This window comes from Salminus brasiliensis, chromosome 13 (assembly GCF_030463535.1).
Source record: "Salminus brasiliensis chromosome 13, fSalBra1.hap2, whole genome shotgun sequence".
Lineage (NCBI taxonomy): Eukaryota > Metazoa > Chordata > Actinopteri > Characiformes > Bryconidae > Salminus > Salminus brasiliensis.
Window position 1 is genome coordinate 8,445,113 of NC_132890.1, and position 18,538 is coordinate 8,463,650.

Below are 18,538 nucleotides of genomic sequence, written 5' to 3' on the forward strand. Positions count from 1 at the left end.
GCAGGCCAAGAGTCGCCTTTGACATTCACTTAAGGCGGGAAGCTCAGCTTCTTTTACTCATAGGTGAAGAATATTGAATGGGTAGTTACTCAGCCAACATGCTCATGTGGGGCTCACGTGGGTGGAATGTGAACTAGGTGGGTTTCAGGTGGGCATGGGCTCTCAGTGAGTTTGTACATGCATTTTCACCAGAACCCTGTTGGGCTTCCCAAATGGGCCAACATTGTTACAGTCCAGCTTAATCTCGCATGATCCCATCTAGGCCCCAATATGCAGTGTTTAACCCCTCCTGATCCCAGCACTGACCCTGGTGGACATCCACATGTGGGGCCAACATGGAACTCGAGGATATAACCTTCTGGTTCCCAGTTGGGCTACCTATACAGGCCCAACATGAATATGCTAGCTGGGTAGGTTTGTACTGAAGTGTACTGGTGGGAGTGGTTGGATTGGCCAGTTTTGTGGGGAATAAAATCACATTTAAATGACATCTGAAAAGATTATAAAAACATAACAGGTACAATAACAGTCATTCTTTTAAAGTGCTCAGTCTTGGTTCTGAAGATGAACCACTCTAGAAAGTTCAAAACCAACACCTCTGGTTCTCCCTGTGTTAGATTAGGGTTGGGGCTAAACTCTGCAGAGTGGTAGATCACCAGGACCAGAACTGGGCAGTTCTGGTTTAAATGGACAAACAATCAGATTCAGTTCTGGGACTTTAAAAAATCTTTATGTGGCAACAAATAATTCCACTTATATCATTTACACGGTAACAGCTGTCACCACAGAAGTTACTGAGTGCTTTTATTTACAAGAGAAAATGAGTAAAGATAAATGTTACATTTTCATATTCTTTTCTTTTTTATTCCTACCCATAGGGTAATAGGTCCACAGTACCTTCGAGTGCATTTAAAAACACACAAACCTAGGTTAACACTTTGTCTCTGGCACGCACACGCTCTCTCTTTCTCTCGCTTGCTCGCTCGCTCACTTTCCCTATTCATACAAAAATGCAATGTACAGTACAAACATATATCAAGAAAGCAAAAGGGACACCATGTTACAAAGCTACAGGAAAAATGTTTAGAGTTAAGCTGTCCCACAGTTACGGCAACGGGGCCTCCTATAACACAAAGCACAAAGCAGACCTGCTGACGCACTGCAGGCAAGACTCTTCAGGAAACATTTTGCCACACAGCCAGGTCTCAGTTTCATTTCAGTCACTGCAAGACCCAACAAATTGTTGTGATTTAATTCAGTAGCGATCTCCCTTCCTTTGACGTCCACGTCCTGGCAATGGGCCAAGATGCCTTCTTAGGGGGAGCGACGGTTTAGTTCTTCCTGGTCCTTTTACTGCACAGCACAGACGCCACACGTGCCAGCAGAGCAGCAAGCATGAGAGCTAACGCTGATAAACAGTGAGAGGAAAAATCTGCGGTGTCAATAAAGGGCTGCATTGACGTCAAACAGAACGTCCAAGGTCAACAAAGACACATGGTTTACGTACTTTCAAGAAGAAACTACATCAGCAGGCAGAATGAGGTGGAAGTGTGAGAAATGGGCTCTAAGGTGTCCAAAAGGCAGAGGGGGCATGGAGTTTGGAGAAAAGTAAAAAGGCACAACTAGGTTACAGCTGCACTCGTCGCCTCGCGCTGATTCTGCTTCTTCTGAGAGGAAGAGACTGATTGGCAGCTCTCGCCACATTCTCCTGACTGGACTCTCATCCAGTCCAACTCACTCTTTCTTTCTGAAACCCACCCTGTCCTACAACTACCCATCATCCGTTGGCTTTATGGTAGCTGAATGATTCTGGCCTTGATGGAGGTCTTTCTCTCTCTGCTGAAGCACTCCGCTACATTGTGGAGGCATTTTTAATGGACGATGATGCAGCTATTTGGCCCATCCTGTGGTAGCCTCTCCGTTAATGTAGGCGAAGCCGGGAAAGTGTTGTGCATGCTCGTATTCTGAGTTCCTGCGTGGCGCCAAAGGAGAGTACATGTCACCCGTGGAGGCGTAGCGCGATGAGTGCATAGAGGGGCTGGAGTAGCAGCTGTTCGCTGGAGAGACTTCCGGCCAGCGGGGGGTCACTGGGGTCGAGTGCAGCCGAGAAGCCCCACCCATTAGACAAGGCTCCATGCGTGACATCTGGCTGTTGAGTGGGTACTGCAAACCAAAGGAAAAAAAAACACAGTCAGGCAACAGAAGCATGAAAAGATCCTGTAGCAATTTTTTTTAGACAGTTGTCAAATTTCATCTGGATTAGACATGGATTAGTAACGTCAGTCAGTCACTTTTGTAAAATGTTAGCCTTGTCTTGCTACCTGACCTGAACTATTTGATTTCAGCCATGTACCAAAGTTGTTAAAATTTCCATTACCACCACATGAGTTCAAATAATTGCAGAGCAGTAAAACGCACTAATTTCAAAACCCCAAAACTGCCAATTTACATACACGCAACCAACCAGCTAAAGCCAATCGAGGCTAAATACATCAACTACTTTAGGAAGAATGAATATGGAAGTAAGGCTAAAAAGACTAGAAGCCAAAGCTAGCCTATCAAAGCAAGTACTGATGCAGTTATCCAGTGTGCTAAAGTCCTCAGAGTGGCTAAACACTAACACTAGACTGACCAGCTACAATAGCTGACCACACACTGTGCTGCCTGGACTTTGAGACTTTGAGAGTTCTAAACTATACAAATCTATGTTATACTAGACTATGCCTAGCTATGCAGCTACTGTGGGCCTTCTCTGTGGTATGAAGCAGCCAATACAAGCAGAGCTTATTTTCATGAGCCCATAATAAAATGAGAAGCAGCACGTTCAGGCAAAATAACAGGGTTGTAAATCCATCTGAGCATTTTTTACCCAAACCAAAGTCACATATTACGTCACGAAGTCAGTCATTTTCACAAAATTGTAGCTTCAGCTTTTTACCTGAAGTATTTGTTTACAACCGTGTACTGTTGTACTGCTAAAATATTGGTATATAATATTGGGAATTTTTTGGACCCTCTTTTCTTTTATGTTGCCATGGGTAACTCAACTGATCATAAACAAAATTCACACATCTCAATAATAAACATCCGTGACTAGTGAGAACGCTTACTGTCCTCGAAGAGGAAGCCAGCTATAGTGTTCCATTTGTATCATCTCAGTCACTTCCTTTTGAGTGAACCCCTCATACAAAGCACAGACATTGTGCCCATTTTAAGCCCACGGAGGACAAGTGGATGTAAAAATCTATCAGTCTGCTGTAAATAGAAGCGGTAGACAGTCAATACCATTATGAAGGGCCGCAGCACGGAAAAAGAAAGTCAGCCGGGGTCAGAGACCAAGACGTGTGGCTTAGTGACCTCTTGTTCAGGCAGAGAAAAGCGACCATTGAATAACAATATTTTAATAAACACGTTCTCTGCCTGGCTTCCTGGTCTGTGGCTGCGCTGTCTGAAGCAGCCATTGAGTGCCCTGCAGAAGGGTGCTGAGTTGGGGGGGGGCTGTCTGGGCCCTGGCCAGGCCATCTTTCAGGGCCTGCATCCGCTGTGTTGAGAGGGATTCAGGACCGGCCGCTTCAACAGCACTGAGACCCAGCTGATCTCCTGTTACAAAAGCAGGCAAGGCCAGAGAGCTCTTGACAGGAAATTACCACCACGCCTGCTTTGGCTTTCAATACATGACGCCACCAACCTAGCAGCCTCTCGCTTTTGCTTGAACAATTCAATTCAACCATTTCCATTCCATCTGTTAAGCTCACTTCAAAGAACCCTCTCTTCACAACTGGTCTGTTTTGTCCATATTCCTAGCCACTTGCTAGCCTGGTCACTCCGAGAAACATCTCACTACACACTTTCTCTTTATGCTATGTTCAGACATATTAATGCATGTGACAAACTGTGAACCTCTAACACTGTTGTTTCTCCTTCAGTAGAAAAATCCAGGTAAGTAAAACAGGGCAGTAAAACGGGCCAAATCCTAATCCCCAAAACTGTTAGGTAACAGTCTTATAGCCAGACACTGTGCCAACTGGACCCAGAGAGGACGCAGAGTGGACCCAGAGAGCACAGTAAGATTATCCGGTACGAACCAGGAACAATTACATTTTGGTTTTGTTTATAAAACTATGCTAAGCTCGGTTGAGCTAGGCTGTGCCAGGCTGTGCCAGGCTGTGCCAGGCTGTGCCAGGCGGTGCCAGGCAGCTACTGCTACAGCCAATAAAAGAAGAGTTAATCATTTTCACAAGTCCACCATAAAAAAAGGAAAGGGCACAATAACAGGGCTGTAAATAGTTAATATTTTATGTTAAATGACATCTGAGCACTTGTCACTCAAACCAAATCCACATACTTCAAACTACAGCATAAAATACTGAATAAAGGCATTGTTTGGGACAGAACACTCATACTTTATGCATGTCATATCCACTTTGACATGGATGATCTAATAAAGTGTAAGACACAAAGTGCATACTGATTGGTAATACCACTTAATTAACCTTTACTTTTGTTTGATGAGAGACATTCCTGGAAAGAAAGAGCACACAAGAACTAAGCACTGACTGAAATGACTAAGATTCACCCACAGACTAAGCTCATTGGTTGCAGAGGCAGGGAACTGCTCCCTAACTATGGAACCCTCAGCATTACGCATAGTTCAGCATTTCACATGCTAATGATGCGCAATGTGTCATTCGCCATTGATATTCATATTAGCATTCCTGTCTGAGTTACAACCCTTGTAAAATGCTGCTAAAGAGGCAGGAGGGGAATACACTTCCATCTCAATGGACGGGAATAAACAATCATTTACATCTATTATGAAGAACTGAAAGTCATTAAGACTGCATGAAACCGTGTATTGGACCAGCCTCTTTCTCATTTCTATTTGTCCATTTGTTAAGACATTTTGACACAATGTAATGACCATCTGCCAGATTCACACTGTGTCAAAAGTGAAAAATGGGGACAACTGAGGTTTTTGCGTGACAGTGACAATATCTAGCTGGTCAATAGTAAAGTAGTGAACCCTGTCTGAATGCAGAGGATGGTGGTCAGTGCTGACCTGTGCAGAGGAACGGTGGTAAGATGAGTAGTGAAGAGGTGTGTGAAGACCCGGCTCGTGGGGCAGACTCGGGTACTGGCTCTGGATGGCATGGTGGTGCTGATTTGTGTAGCTGCTGTAGTTGTAGCTGCCCGTGTATCTGAGGAAAGCATAGTACATACATTCAGACGAGAGCGACTCCACTAAATAATTACGTCACTAGCGTCTGCCATATCTCATCTCTGCTCACCCGTGCTCGTCTCTGTGCGGGTAGACTTGCATCCTGTGGGCAGATGAGGTAGGGTGCACCGGAGGGCCGCTACGCATGCAGGGCAGCTGGGCTCCACCGTCGGTGGGGCTACCTCCTGACGTAGTCACTGTGTACGTAAGGGACCAGGTATATGACTGAACAGCTCCTGGCACAACACAGACACATACAGAAGACGCGTTTTTGCGGTGGACATCATATCAGCTTCCTCTAAGATAAATAAGTTATTTCATTAGAAGCCCTCCATGTCACATGATGACAAGCCCTGGAATTAGTGGCCTATAATGCAGCCATTAATCCTATTCAGTAACTGAATTAAAACTCAAATGTACATTAAGTTGTGTAGATATGAAACTGAGGAACAGAAGTGTAAATCTGTACACAGACTCTTTGAACCCGTAGCAGCTTCAAGACTACCGTTTTGGATGGGCATTCAAAAATCTCATATCTCTTGCTTTGCCCAAGGAAGCAATAAATGTCCAACATAATTTTAAGAGGCTTTTTATTATCTATTATATGCCGTTAATGCCTTCAGATTCAGGATAACTGCTGGTAGTTATTATATGTATGTTATGTTATACTGCATGTTTGTTAATTTTGTGCTTTGAATAAGCAATCTTCATACGTTTCCAGCCTACATGCTTTAGAGATTACCAGGAAAAGCTTTTGGAAAAGCTTTTGCCCTATTTCTAGCTTAAAACTGGGTTAAACTGGGATTTTGATTGGTCAATGTAAAAAAATTGGATTCCAATGATGTCACATTGTTATTTGTGTTTTTGGTTTAGTCATTAGTGTGACTGTATTGTTAAAAGCGCATAAATGATAAATTGGGGCCCAGACACCCTTAATCATACTGCCATCACTGTCTTAAGCCCTTTATGGATTATTTATTACCATTTCATGTATAATTTCTTTTTGTGAAGTAATAGGAAACAAATAGTTTAGATATATCAATGTATTTTACAGCAATATCAACGTTTATCCCTGCCTATTCAAACTTTAGTTGGAAACTGTGTTTTGGCCTGAACTGCTTTTTAAATACAGGTCTGCAAATGTTCATTTGCGCAGCCTTTAAGGCACAGTAACAAACACAACCTATTTAAAGGAGTAGTTTGGTGAAAAATCGAATTAACATGATTTATCACTTACTCCAGGTGCCGTTGATTAGCCAAGATGTGTTTGGTATCTTAAGTTGGTTTCTTTAGGTTAGAATGGAAGATTCTAGGCTAATATTGCGAACAAACACTGGACTCATTAATATGGTCACAAATCTCATCTCTGTGAATGCACTACCCAGAGTGTCTTTTAAGCCAGTCAAAATGCATCCAGATCCTGACTAGTTTTGCATTGGAGTCATGACATACTTTAGAAAGAAAAACAGCTACGGTGTAGCTGAACAGTGGGGCAGACACGTTGAGTAACTGTTTAAATTTTAGCTTAAAGGTCCATCAAAAGTGTTTTACTAAATTATTTTTTAAATCCTGTTTACATAGCTTACAGAGCTGAGATTTGTGATAGTCCAAATTCTGTGTTTTAGCAACATCAGCCTAGCATCTACTGTTGTTAACTAAAGAAGCACACATCAAGATACCAGGTGTTGGCTGTTTGACTGCATCTTATATATTTTGTTCGTTTGAATCGTTCATTTTTATACATAAAAATAATAGAAAAAAATGGAAAACTACTATTAACATATTATAACTAAAATGTGTAGTGGTGCATCTCATCTACAGTGTAGGCCCATATTCAAGACAAAGATTTACATTTTCATATTTATATAAATGTTATGAAACCTGAATCTTACCTGAAGTAACAGACACACCAGTGTACTCAGGAGACTGGGCTGAACTGGGTGAGCTGGTGGCTGGTACCCCCACTGAGTGCACAGACTTTGCAGGAGAGTAGGGCACTGGTGACATAGAGGTGGGGGTGGTCTCAGTCAGCATCATACTCTCATTAGTTTCTGCTGTAGGGAAGCAAAGGTGGACATCTTAGTCTTACTCAGTGTAGTCAGTGTAGCCTTAATCCACCACACTTTTTTTGGCAACTCCAACTTTTTGAACTCCTGCCCATTCTCTCACCTATGGTGCCCTCCCCTTTCATGGCCCTCATCAGCTCATTGGCTCTTTCTTGGCAGTGCAAGGACTCCAGCAGGTACAACACATAATCGTCAAACATCAGGTGGATCAGGTGGAATGAGCCTACACACACAGGAGAGGAAACTCATTTTTAGTTACATGCTCTACTTCTATATCTATATCTGCTTCATGTACCCAACCTCAGAGAAAGTAGACCTGCACATCATTTTGAAAGATCTGTATTTGTTAGGAGTTGCAACAAACTCAGCACATAAGTACTTAGTCAAATCTATGTTTGCACTATATTAGCTAGGACCCCAAACTCTTTAAAGTTGGTGGTGCACATATGCCTAAGCTCTTGCTCTGAATGAAGGGGGGAAAGAATTTGGAAAGAGCGTGACACAATCCTTACTTTGCACAACTAACTCCAACCATTCTGTGTATTATAAACCCTTTGGCTATTCAGAGCACATGGTGCAATACTACCCACTCATAAAATAGGAAGCAGGAGGAAACGCTTGTGGGGGGGGGCTAGTCTTTGTTAATTAGCTGTTTTTGTACAGAGCGCTGCATTATCAAAACACTGCAACCAGCTGTGTCTTTGATATTCACAGACACAGCTGAAGAGGAGGGGGGTCTTCACCTCTTTTTATGGTCCCTCTTTCAGCTACCCTGCCATAGACAGCGAGCCACTGTTAACCAAGACTTAGCGAGGTAGCCATCTTCAGCTTTGGGATGTGGATTGTGGTGTGTGGTGGTCAGGTATATAAAGGAATGGACTTATGGACCCCCCCTATATGGTCCACATCTTTTTTCCGTCCAAACTCACAAAGACAAAACAAAAATATGGACCCTGTTGGGCTGGCCAAAGAACTGGTTTAACACTGAATGCTACAGCTGAACGTTCTTCTCAGTGTTGTAGTATTTGTACCACCCGGAGACTGATTCTCACTCTGATTAGAAGACAGAACATTGTGGACCTGGCAGACTCACCGAAGCTGGGGGCGCTGTGTAGCGTCATGTCCCGGATCACTCTGGTCCCAAAACAAGACCACATGAGGAGGAACTGCTGGGCGACCTTCTTCAAGCACCCGGGTCTCTTCCCTGCCACCTAAAAGAAATATTAGCATGAGAAAAGCTTTGGGGAGGGGCATAGAGGCCTTAACCTTTGGGTCCAAGCTGGGGCCTAACCCCCAGGAATGAAAAACATGTCAACAAGTCAACTATTTGATTTGCCCCTGGGGACACACCCTCCCATTGAACTATTGTCTGCTGGGCAGTGCACGTTCCCATGACGACCAAATTTTTACAAGCCTATATCGGCAGTATAATGGCTGCAAATAGGGACCATGAAGACATCATTAAGTTGGGGAATTGCATCACGAATGGCCCAACCCAAGAATGTCATGACGGTGACAGCATCCAAATGAATGTTTCACGTTTTAGGAGCACTGTGAACACTGGCTGATGTTAAGCCGAAAAGCTGTGGTATATTTAGCTTGAACAATTTGAAAAGACCTTCAGGTCAAATTGATGAATAATAGGAATATTGAATTTTAGATACATGTGAAATAACTGCATTTTGAAACGGAACACCTGCAGAGCTCATTTGCAGTAGAATTTAGTAGAGTTTCCTTTTCCTAATTAACTCACTGCACATGTCCAGAGGCATAAAACAGTGTGTTTTCTGAAACTACAGTGTAATTGTAGGTAAACAGGTTACAGTAGCTTCTATTTTTCAGTAGAAAATTAACAAAAATGCTGAACTCACCCTTACAACACATCTGTCCACCATAGAGTCCAGCCACTCAATGTATGCTTCAATGGGGGACTGATCTTCTAGCAGCCGGTCAAACTCCTGATATACTGAGTGGGAAAAACAAGACACAAAGATACAATAAATCAGAGTGAGACAAACAGAGAAGTAAAGAATTGACTGTGTGAGGATTTTCTGACACAGCCTACGTTTAGTCATGGATTTACTATGCTGATGCTAGTCCTCCACTGAAAGCAACCTGGCAGAAACTAAAATAGTACCAATGTACTACACAAAACAGGCTTAGAGGTACTGTTTCTTATGCAAGTCTACATCACTGTTGTTTAAATTGCTTACTAAAGGCCAAACCTTAAGTCAACTGGACACATCAAAATCTACAAGTATTTGTTAATTACATCATAGCTCTGCAGGCATGAAAATATGTAATTTTTCTGCAATGTATAGATACATAAGGCTCCCACTCCATAACAATAAATGAAACTCTGAGAAAGGGCTGAAAACTGTTCATGCAATAGCAAGACCCAATATCTGAACTTTGACCTTATTGGTCACTGGAGCAGTTGCCACTAAAATGAGCTTGAAATGCTCCCCTGGGTGTCAAAGTGTGAAGGCGAACTAGGTTAACCTCTCAGTGGCTATAATTAAAGGCCATCTTTCTGACCGTGGGAATGGTTCAGTACCGGACACTACTGCTAGCTACTGAGTGTAATCTGACTGGTGTCAAAGATACGCAGGTCATCCCATGGGAACACAATACTACCACCCCACTGCAATACACACTCCCACTGCAATAATAAAAAATAACCCCGGTCTGGGTATTTTCCTCTATGCTAGGATTTTTTTACCCAGTTAGTAAATGTCAGTCCTTTAAAGTCTGTCAAGGTGTGCCCTCACTTGTATTTCAGATTTAATGTTAAAGTGTTGCATTTTTTGGGGAAATGTTTATCGTTGTAGAAATAAACATGCAAATTTTAATTTTACTTAAGTTGGTTTGGTGCCTTTTCAAAAAATCAGACTGGATACAATTAAGCTCTTAAGCACAATTACTTCCCCTAGATGCATACTGGCTTGGATAGTTACTCACATTGGATGATAAGTCTTCGCTGGTCCTCCTGTGAATCCTCCATCGTATAAAGTGTCTGCTTTGTGATACTATTTAGGTCTACGTTTCGCCAGTCCTCCAGCATCTGAAAGGTGATGTCTGCACTGTGGATCACTGTCCGTGACGCCTTCAGAAACAAAAGTGTGAATTAATATATTAGCTATGTTCAAATTTTTTTTATGTTACATTTTGCTTGTATCCCCATTTTTCACTATTGACATAATTGTAATTTGGTTGTTCTTTACATTGTATCAAAATTTCATAATGAATAATAGAAATGCTCCAAAATACATACTATATGGATAACTTTCATTGAAAGTTAAGAAAGGGTTTTTCCTTCTCATGTTTTTGTTGTCCTTCTCGTGTAAAGTTACCTCGTGTAACTTTACACGAGGTAAAGTGTTTGTACCTCGTGTTAAGTTTTGTATCTGAGTTCAACAAGTTATTCCCTCTCACCTGACAAAGATGATTTAATGACGTTTGCCGTTTCAGGATCTGGGAAAATCTTCTTGACACTAATGAAAATAAATAAATAAATGAACATTTAGTTCACACAGCCCACACACACAGTTACTGCAGTAATCCAGACTCTATTATTCAGCTACGGCAAGACTTACACTCAAATTTGATGTTGCGCAGATTCTCAGGCAGATCGTGCAGAGCCATCTTCAGCCACTCGTCCAGCTGCTTAGCAAATTTCCTAATGACCTGTGTCAGGCTATATGGACCAGCAGCAAAGTGAGAGTCATTGTAGAAGGTGAGTAAATATTCATTTTTCTTATATATATATATATATATATATATATTCATATTCAAGCAAGCAGATCAAAGCAGAATAAACCAAAACATCCTAAAAATCTATATTAACTGAGGGCTGGTCTAATATAATACCTCTCAGAACAATTAGCTGTACATGAGCAGCTTTACTATCAGAATTACTATCAGTTACTGAAAGGGATAAAACCTCTAAACTCAATGAAATTATGTCATAGTTAACTAAGAGGTTAACACGTCCCATTAGAAGCAATACAATACAAGCACACTACGAGTGAGAAGCACTTCCACATCTGCATCCATGAATGCTTCTGATTTCTGATTTCCAGATGAGCAAGCAACAAGTGCTCACCTATCAGGTAGGGCCTGCAGGACAGTGGGCATGAGGACTCCTGAGATGGCCTTGTAGAGGATGGAGTCACACACCCCAACAATATTCACTACAGTGGAGGAACCCAAGACAGGCAGCATGTGTGGGGGCATGCCTTGCCAAAAGTGCAACAGGAAGCTCTGGACCTACAAACAAACACAGAGTATGGAGGTTGATTTTTAATACATGATCCATTCTGCCGCAACACATCCTAACACAACCAGAGACTGTAGGAGGGAGTGATGACAGACCATTAAAGGCATCGATTACTTCTTCTGGTTAATAAGACAAACATATTCAAGTTATCCAACTGATGAAAAGAAAGAAAGCACATCATTGTTTAAGGGCAGCTGGAGAAGCTGGGCACAAAGAAACAAACCTCATCGAAGTTGGCTCGTATGACAGTGTCCAGTATCCTCTGGCAGTGAGTTCTGTACATCATTATAAATGTTGAAACCTGTAAAAGAAAAGAGAACCATTTTATTGAGACCTTTGAATCCTTTTTGGAAGATGTTCAGCCTTGAAAGGAGCTCACATAGTAAACAGCAGCCTAAATACTTTCATCAATACCTCTGACCACAAATTAAAGCCAAATACAATGTAGAATAAGTGGTTTTGGAGACCAGGAGCTCACAAACCCTTTCACATTACAACAGCATTTTTAAAGGCAGGACAGATAGTGCCTGTACTTTGTTGCGTGTGAGATCTTATTATCTACTCAAAAGATTAAGAGTTCGCTAGGACCCAGAATATAAATCCTCTGGGTCCTTGTTTAAATCCAGGCCAGGGAAGGTGCAGGGGGCAGATGAAAAGGGGAGCCGGAGGGGTGGGCGGTTGAGAGAATAGGGGGTGGTGGGGAGGGAGGGGGGGTCTGGCTGAAGGAGAGTAGTCAGTGAAAGTTTTAGGGCTCTGTTTACCTTCTCTTCTGGCAGACTGGCAGGCAGATTTAGGTCTTTGACATTTGGAAAGTCTGGCAGCAGAGTTCCTAGTTTGGAGCGGGGTGAATACGCCACTGTCTGCTTGGTGACCTCTTTCTTGCCTGTCTCGTTCACCCAGGCCGCGCCTTTTTTAGAGTACATCACATCGTAGTACTGCGAGCTCTCCTTGACCGCTATGCCATAGTAATGGTATCTGAGAAAGGGAGAAAGAGACACACACAGTTGCCATGACTAACCCAAGGTGTTACTAATACTTGGATAAACGTTCTGTACAGAAGTGTTTGGGGGCTGGTTTTGAGGACCCTGATTAAGTGAATGATCAATAAGGAATCCCTCATAGCTGACAGTATAATTCAACTGAAGACCTGCCAAATACCTGACATTGTAAATATTACTCAAAAGTGGGAGAACATGGATAGAAGCAGATCATCGGACGTTCCACTTACTTTGACTGGCCCCTGGTTCCTAGTCTTCGTGTGGTTAGCTGAGGGAACTGTTGTCTTATGATCTGTACAGAAACAGATGACAAAACATAATTTATTGTAGGTCACAGTTCTCTTTTCCATCACATTTGGCAACTGCCTGAATCGTGGTTGTCTTTCAAAACGAGTTTGATTTAAGTCTGTCTACTGGCGCTGTCCTGCACAAAATGGGGAGAAGCTGCAGCGTCTAGTCATCTGTGAAAGTCCAAACGTTTGGCCCTCTGTTTGTCCACTGAAGTTCTTGCCAGTTGTCCCTTTCTCAAAATTCATATCCAACAGCTCCTCTCTCCATCTTTTTCATTTTCCTATGTCTCTCTCTGAGCGTCTGTCTCTCTCTCTCTCTCTGTCCTGTTTTGTCCATGAGATTGGCTCCTTGGTCCAGCTCCCGGTGCAGAAACTTTAGCAAACAGTGGAGCTCTCCATTGTGTGGGATGAAAAAAGAGGCCAAGCTGTGAAGTTTCTGTCAGGCTCGGCTTGATAAATGAGCAGACAGGGAGGCAGCCCCAGCTCTCTCTCTCTTTTTTGTCCCGAATCAATGAAGCCTTCCTAAAGGACACCCCACGCTGCTCCAGCCACTGATCTAACATTCCGCAACATCTCACCCTTCCAAATTTCCTTTAATTACACATTAATCCAGGCCCCCTCTCTTTTTCAATATCCTCGGACAGGAGCTGGGGAAGGGGGGCAGGGATGTCAGGTGGTGGCGATGTGAGGAGGTGGTTGGAGGGGTTGTGGGAACAAGGGGAAGCATGTCTGTGGCTTTAGATTGTCTGTCCAGAAGTTTGCAAAAAACAAACAAAAAAAACTACTCACTACTGACCGTGGCGCTCTACCATGTTCAGGAGACATCCACCAATTTAACAAATTGTGCGTTTATGACTGTGATTTATCTATTAAATGCTCCAACGTCTGAGACTGAAGCCAGTCCAGGAGCTCTCTAATGAAAATGATTCGGTTCAGAACAGCTGATCTGAACATGAGCACTTACCTTCCCAAAGCTGGCAGCATTGACAGGCTGAGAGTCATGCTTTTCGCAGAAGTCTAAGTAGTGCATGTAAAGTGCACTGCGAGGGATACACACTCCCTCAGCGATCTCGTAGTTCTCTTCCAGCCTGAAAAAAAAAACATCTCATCAACACTGGTGTATAAACATTTAACTCCATTGCAATTTAAACTACAGAGCAGCTGAAGATACTGTTTAGACTTGCGTAACTAGACGGTTGAACACATGCTTCTACACTATTCCTTTATCATGTTGTTAATAATACTAAATATTGGTTGCTATTTTTGAATAAATACTATTAATAATAATGGCTGCATGTTACCTATGGCTAATGTTTATTCATATTGCTTGTAAAACAAACATTTATAGATGGTTATTGGTTATATATTGCTTTTGAGAGTTTATTTTTCAAGGAGACTAGAAAAATCTTCCCAAAACAAAAAATAAAAATATATTTTTTTTTATTATCAGTACTAATAAATATAAATAACAAGAAAATTATGTATTAAAACAAATTAAACCACTCAATCAAATTTTAGTTGTACTCTAAGAATGAAAAAGAGAGATCAATGTTAAAAATAATAACAAAATATATGAGATTTTTTTTATTGTATAAATAGTAAACAATATCCTTACTTATTAAATATTTTCATTCCTGAACTGGCCTCTAACAGTTAGACAGATAACGTGTAAAAACAAATGAGACGAGGCAAATATAAACAAATTTCATAACTAATCTAATCTGTGAGGCCAATTAACCACAACATTCATTTTTTATGTGATGTAAATTAATTATTAGTCATTATTCAGCTACTTCTGGTCCTTTTTAAGGATTTTGCAACAATAAAATAAGGTCATGAAATGTCTCTCCTTATTCTTATTTTAATTCACATCTCATTTAGCTTTTGATCTTCAGTCTTAACGAATATCTCTGTCTGTTAGCAGCATGTCCTCCCTTCATCTTTATAGTAAATAATACATTGTCACAGATTATGATTTAATAAAAAATGCCAAAACAACTTTTTAGCATACTAATATTCCTCACGCCGCTCTGCTTATCAGTTATCAGAATTGTAAAGATCATATTCTCTAGATTTTGATCTAAACTCTGGATAAACCATGAAATTTTGTATTACGTTTGTTTTTGGTATAAAATTAAAACTTGACATGTCATCACCAAATTGTACATTTGCAGCACAGGAGTGACATTACGGAGCAGAAACGGGCAGTGCGTCACAGTTCTTGCTGAATAAGGATGAAGGAGTGCAGACTCACCACTCTAAAGTCGCAGGTGTTGAATGAGGTTTAGATGCTCTGTTGTTTTCCTTCTCTTCATCTTTCAGAGATCACAAACAGACAAAAATACAGAGATTAAAAAGTGAAAAGTTTAAGATTATGAAATGATTAAATATTTACAATAAGTATATAATAAATTATTCAATATATTTGAACATTCTCTTGAACATTTCAGTTTTATCAGAAAGTTGATCAGAAAGGGAAATGAGGCAGTGAAGCTGTAAATGGGGTGCATTTCTGTGCCCCAGGCTGAAGCACAGCAGGGACACAGGGCTTACTTTCGTCGTTGGACATGTTCCCCAGGGACGTGTGGGTGGAATAGCGCTTGCTCTCGCTTTCGTTGAGACATCTTTCGATCCAGCTCTCTGAAAAAAGGGCAAATTTGGGAAGTTTTCTTTCTGCTCTTTTCACAGACAGCGTGTTCGGGTTGGAGGCTCACATTATGGAAAGGTAAATAGTTATTAATAAGTTATATATATTAAAAAAATCGCAGTTATTTAAAGCAACAGGTGGAAAAGTAGGAAGCGACGGACTGAGGCTAAACGACAGATTAATGTAAAAACGTCACGGAAACGTTTAAACGTGTGTTCGTCCTCTAAGCTGATCCGTTTTCAGTGGTTATCGCAGTTACGCTCGTGTTAACGGGCCTCCCAGCCTGATGGCAGGCGGTTGTTTTGGCATTAGTGCGGCTTCAGAGGCTGACCCGGCGGGCTTCAGCGCCGTCTGCACGACCCTCAGCTACAAACAGCCCCTTCATTCACATCAACCCCGGTGGTAACAACAATAATACACATTAATAAAACGCTTCAAGCTACAGCCATGCTGTCCAGCTCCGTGTCCCGAACCGGCCGTGTCTCCAATCACCATAGCAGCGGTTGCCAAGGCCGCGTGTTGGCAGGGAACCGGCCCATCAGAAGGGGTTAAAGTTGTGTGTGGGGTGAAACCTACAAACACACTATTTAACATCTAATCAGAATGGCTGAGCAGACCAGTGTACCTCCCATTTATTTTAAGACCTACAGCCCACCGGTGGCCCCGAACTGGTAGCTAGCTAGCTAGCTTACTTAGCTAGCACTAACTAGTCTGTGTGAGGGAGGGAGGGGGGGGGGGGCGGGGGGGGGGTGTCGTCCATAAGTGGGTTAAGAGCGAAAAAAATAATAATATTAATAATAATACATTTATTTATTATTATAATTCATATATAAATTAATTATTTTAAAAGTGCAAGCGCATTTAAGTCGTTAAAAATGTTGTAATTCAGCAACTAGTTTTTAATTTTATTTTTTTCCGTCACATTAATAAGTAATACTCAGTAATGCCATTCAGATGCTCTTATTCTGATAACAAAACTGCCCTGTAAAACTGCCAGTCCTGAATTCAGGCTAAACAATCTTTAAAAAATACATTAAAATGTAATTTCTCTAAAAACGTACTTAAACTATTAAAATAAAAATATTTAATAAAGACTTGAATAGCGAAACACCGGTTTTACTGTTGTTGTGGGTGTAGGTAATTAAATCATTTGCGTGCACAGCTTAAGCAGGTCTAAATAATGGGATTAAACCCAATCTAAAGGCGAGACGGATCAGAGATCATTTATTGTGCTGCCCTGCAGTCCACACAAATTGTAGAATAACAATGGCGTTTAAAATTAGTTTTTAGATTAAAATAAATACATAAATAAATAATAAATAATATTAATATGTTCAGTATAGAAGTTGAACAAGTGCGAAATGACGAAATCAGCTTCCGGTCATCACTAAAAACTGTAAACGTAGCTCTAATTTTGTATTTTTATTATTATTTAGGTGATTAGCTTTCATTTAGCCTCGAAATCAACGCAGTGGTAAATACGTTAACAGCTGTAAATACGTTAAACTGGTCTTTCCCCCCTTTGAAGAGTATGTCTCGACCTCCTGCTGTAATTAGAGGCTGTTTTGGGGCTGGAGTCGATCTAGCAGGTGCAGCCCACAGCCGGCCTGGAGCAACAGCACAACTTTCCCACAACTTTTCCCTTTAAATAATACTTAAAAAAAACAAAACAAAGAAAAGCCAGTAAGACTCTAACCCTGAGCAGCTCGAGTTGAAAATCTGTGGTATAAGAGCCACATTAATAAATGTGCAATAAAAATGTAAAATCCACTAAAAAACTGTTATTATGTTGTGAAAATGAACATCAATTTTGTCCATCAAAAAAGAAAAGGTACACATCCTTTGAAGCAATTAAGAAAAACAAGAGGAGAAACGCATGCCAGTGGACATGGAAGAAACAAAACAAAACAAAAAAAAAACAGACTACAGAAAAACTTTCTTTCGAGCAAGGTTGAGGTCCCACATTCCCAGGGCCCGGCAGCTTGTGTTCCAGAGCCGCCCCAGTTCCAAAAGTGTTCCCAAAAGCCACGGGCAGTGCAGCGAGAACCAACCTGTGGATTCCATATCAGGCTCTTCCAGCAGACCACAATGCATCCTCTTCCCATCCACGTTCCAGGGGCTCCAACAAGAAAATGGCTTCACGTAGGATTCCCCCGCCTCAGCTCCCTCTGTCTCTCTGAGAGCACTGCCCGCCACCACAGAGATGCATACGATGTGCCGGGCTGCAGAGAGAAAGAGAGAGAGAGAGAGAGAGAGAGAGAGAGCGAGAGAGAGAGGTGGTAGTGGTGGTGGTGATGGTGGTAGAGAGGTGGTGGGGGTAAGGGTCGGAGCGGTGGGGTGGAGTGGTATGGGGGGGGGTCAGAGACTCCAGAAATCCAGAGGGGGGAAAAGCCAGAGCCGTCAAAATGTTTGCTGATGTTTCATGGGAAAGGGGCTGATTTTATAGGAGCCCTGATGGGGGACATGTCATTGATAGGCTCGGCAGGCTGATGAATGGCTTCGAGTCAGATGGGGATGTGGCAAGGCTCACTGGAAGTCTTTTGTGAGGCTGTTTTGAATAAGAAAAGCTCCCTCCCCAGAAAAAAAAGAGGCTTAGATCTACGCAATCCCAGCACTGTGGCCTCCCCGTCTCCCATTATAGCATTTAATACGTTTTCATACCCCCTCCCTACACACACATACACACTGCCCCCACTGCCTCAGTTTTAAAGTTCCCGATCCAAGGGCCACTTTTTGGCCTATTAGAGAACTTTTTTGATGTTTGGGTCTTCCTCAATAAGCCTGGGAACCTGGATGACGGAGACCCATTTTTTATTTCTGCATGACTTAAAGAAAGGGAGAGTAAACTTCAGAGTTTTAAAGTCTGGTCAAGCTTTACTTTTGCCACCATTTCTCAGATTTTTTTGATACTTTTGTGGTCGAGTCACAAAATTTAGTTTAAGAGGCCAAAACTTGAAATCGGAAAAAAATAATTGAAGAAAAAAAAAGTTTGAAGAATTCAGTGGGATCTGCTGTTGCGCAAACAGTATTGGTGTGACCC

General features: G+C 41.8%; 1 protein-coding gene across 3 annotated transcripts; it reads right to left on the reverse strand.

Moving 5' to 3' along the window:
* Positions 1–837: 837 nt before the first annotated feature.
* rfx4 (regulatory factor X, 4) lies at positions 838–17,800 on the reverse strand. 3 transcript variants are annotated; one of them, XM_072694980.1, is made up of 18 exons: positions 17,550–17,800; positions 15,405–15,491; positions 15,106–15,166; positions 13,816–13,939; positions 12,792–12,853; positions 12,325–12,538; positions 11,787–11,864; positions 11,390–11,553; positions 10,881–10,981; positions 10,720–10,778; positions 10,246–10,390; positions 9,156–9,250; positions 8,378–8,495; positions 7,388–7,507; positions 7,111–7,269; positions 5,289–5,454; positions 5,060–5,198; positions 838–2,163 (listed from the first exon to the last, which is right to left on the reverse strand). In XM_072694980.1, the coding sequence occupies exons 1-18, from the start codon at positions 17,590–17,592 to the stop codon at positions 1,891–1,893; spliced, it is 2,208 nt and encodes a 735-aa protein (XP_072551081.1). In that variant the 5' UTR covers positions 17,593–17,800; the 3' UTR covers positions 838–1,890. The 3 variants fall into 3 exon arrangements, with proteins under 3 accessions (XP_072551081.1, XP_072551082.1, XP_072551079.1); XM_072694981.1 differs by having other exon boundaries at positions 5,289–5,415; positions 7,111–7,272; positions 17,550–17,799; XM_072694978.1 differs by having other exon boundaries at positions 7,111–7,272; positions 17,550–17,799.
* Between the last annotated feature and the right edge of the window lie 738 nt (positions 17,801–18,538).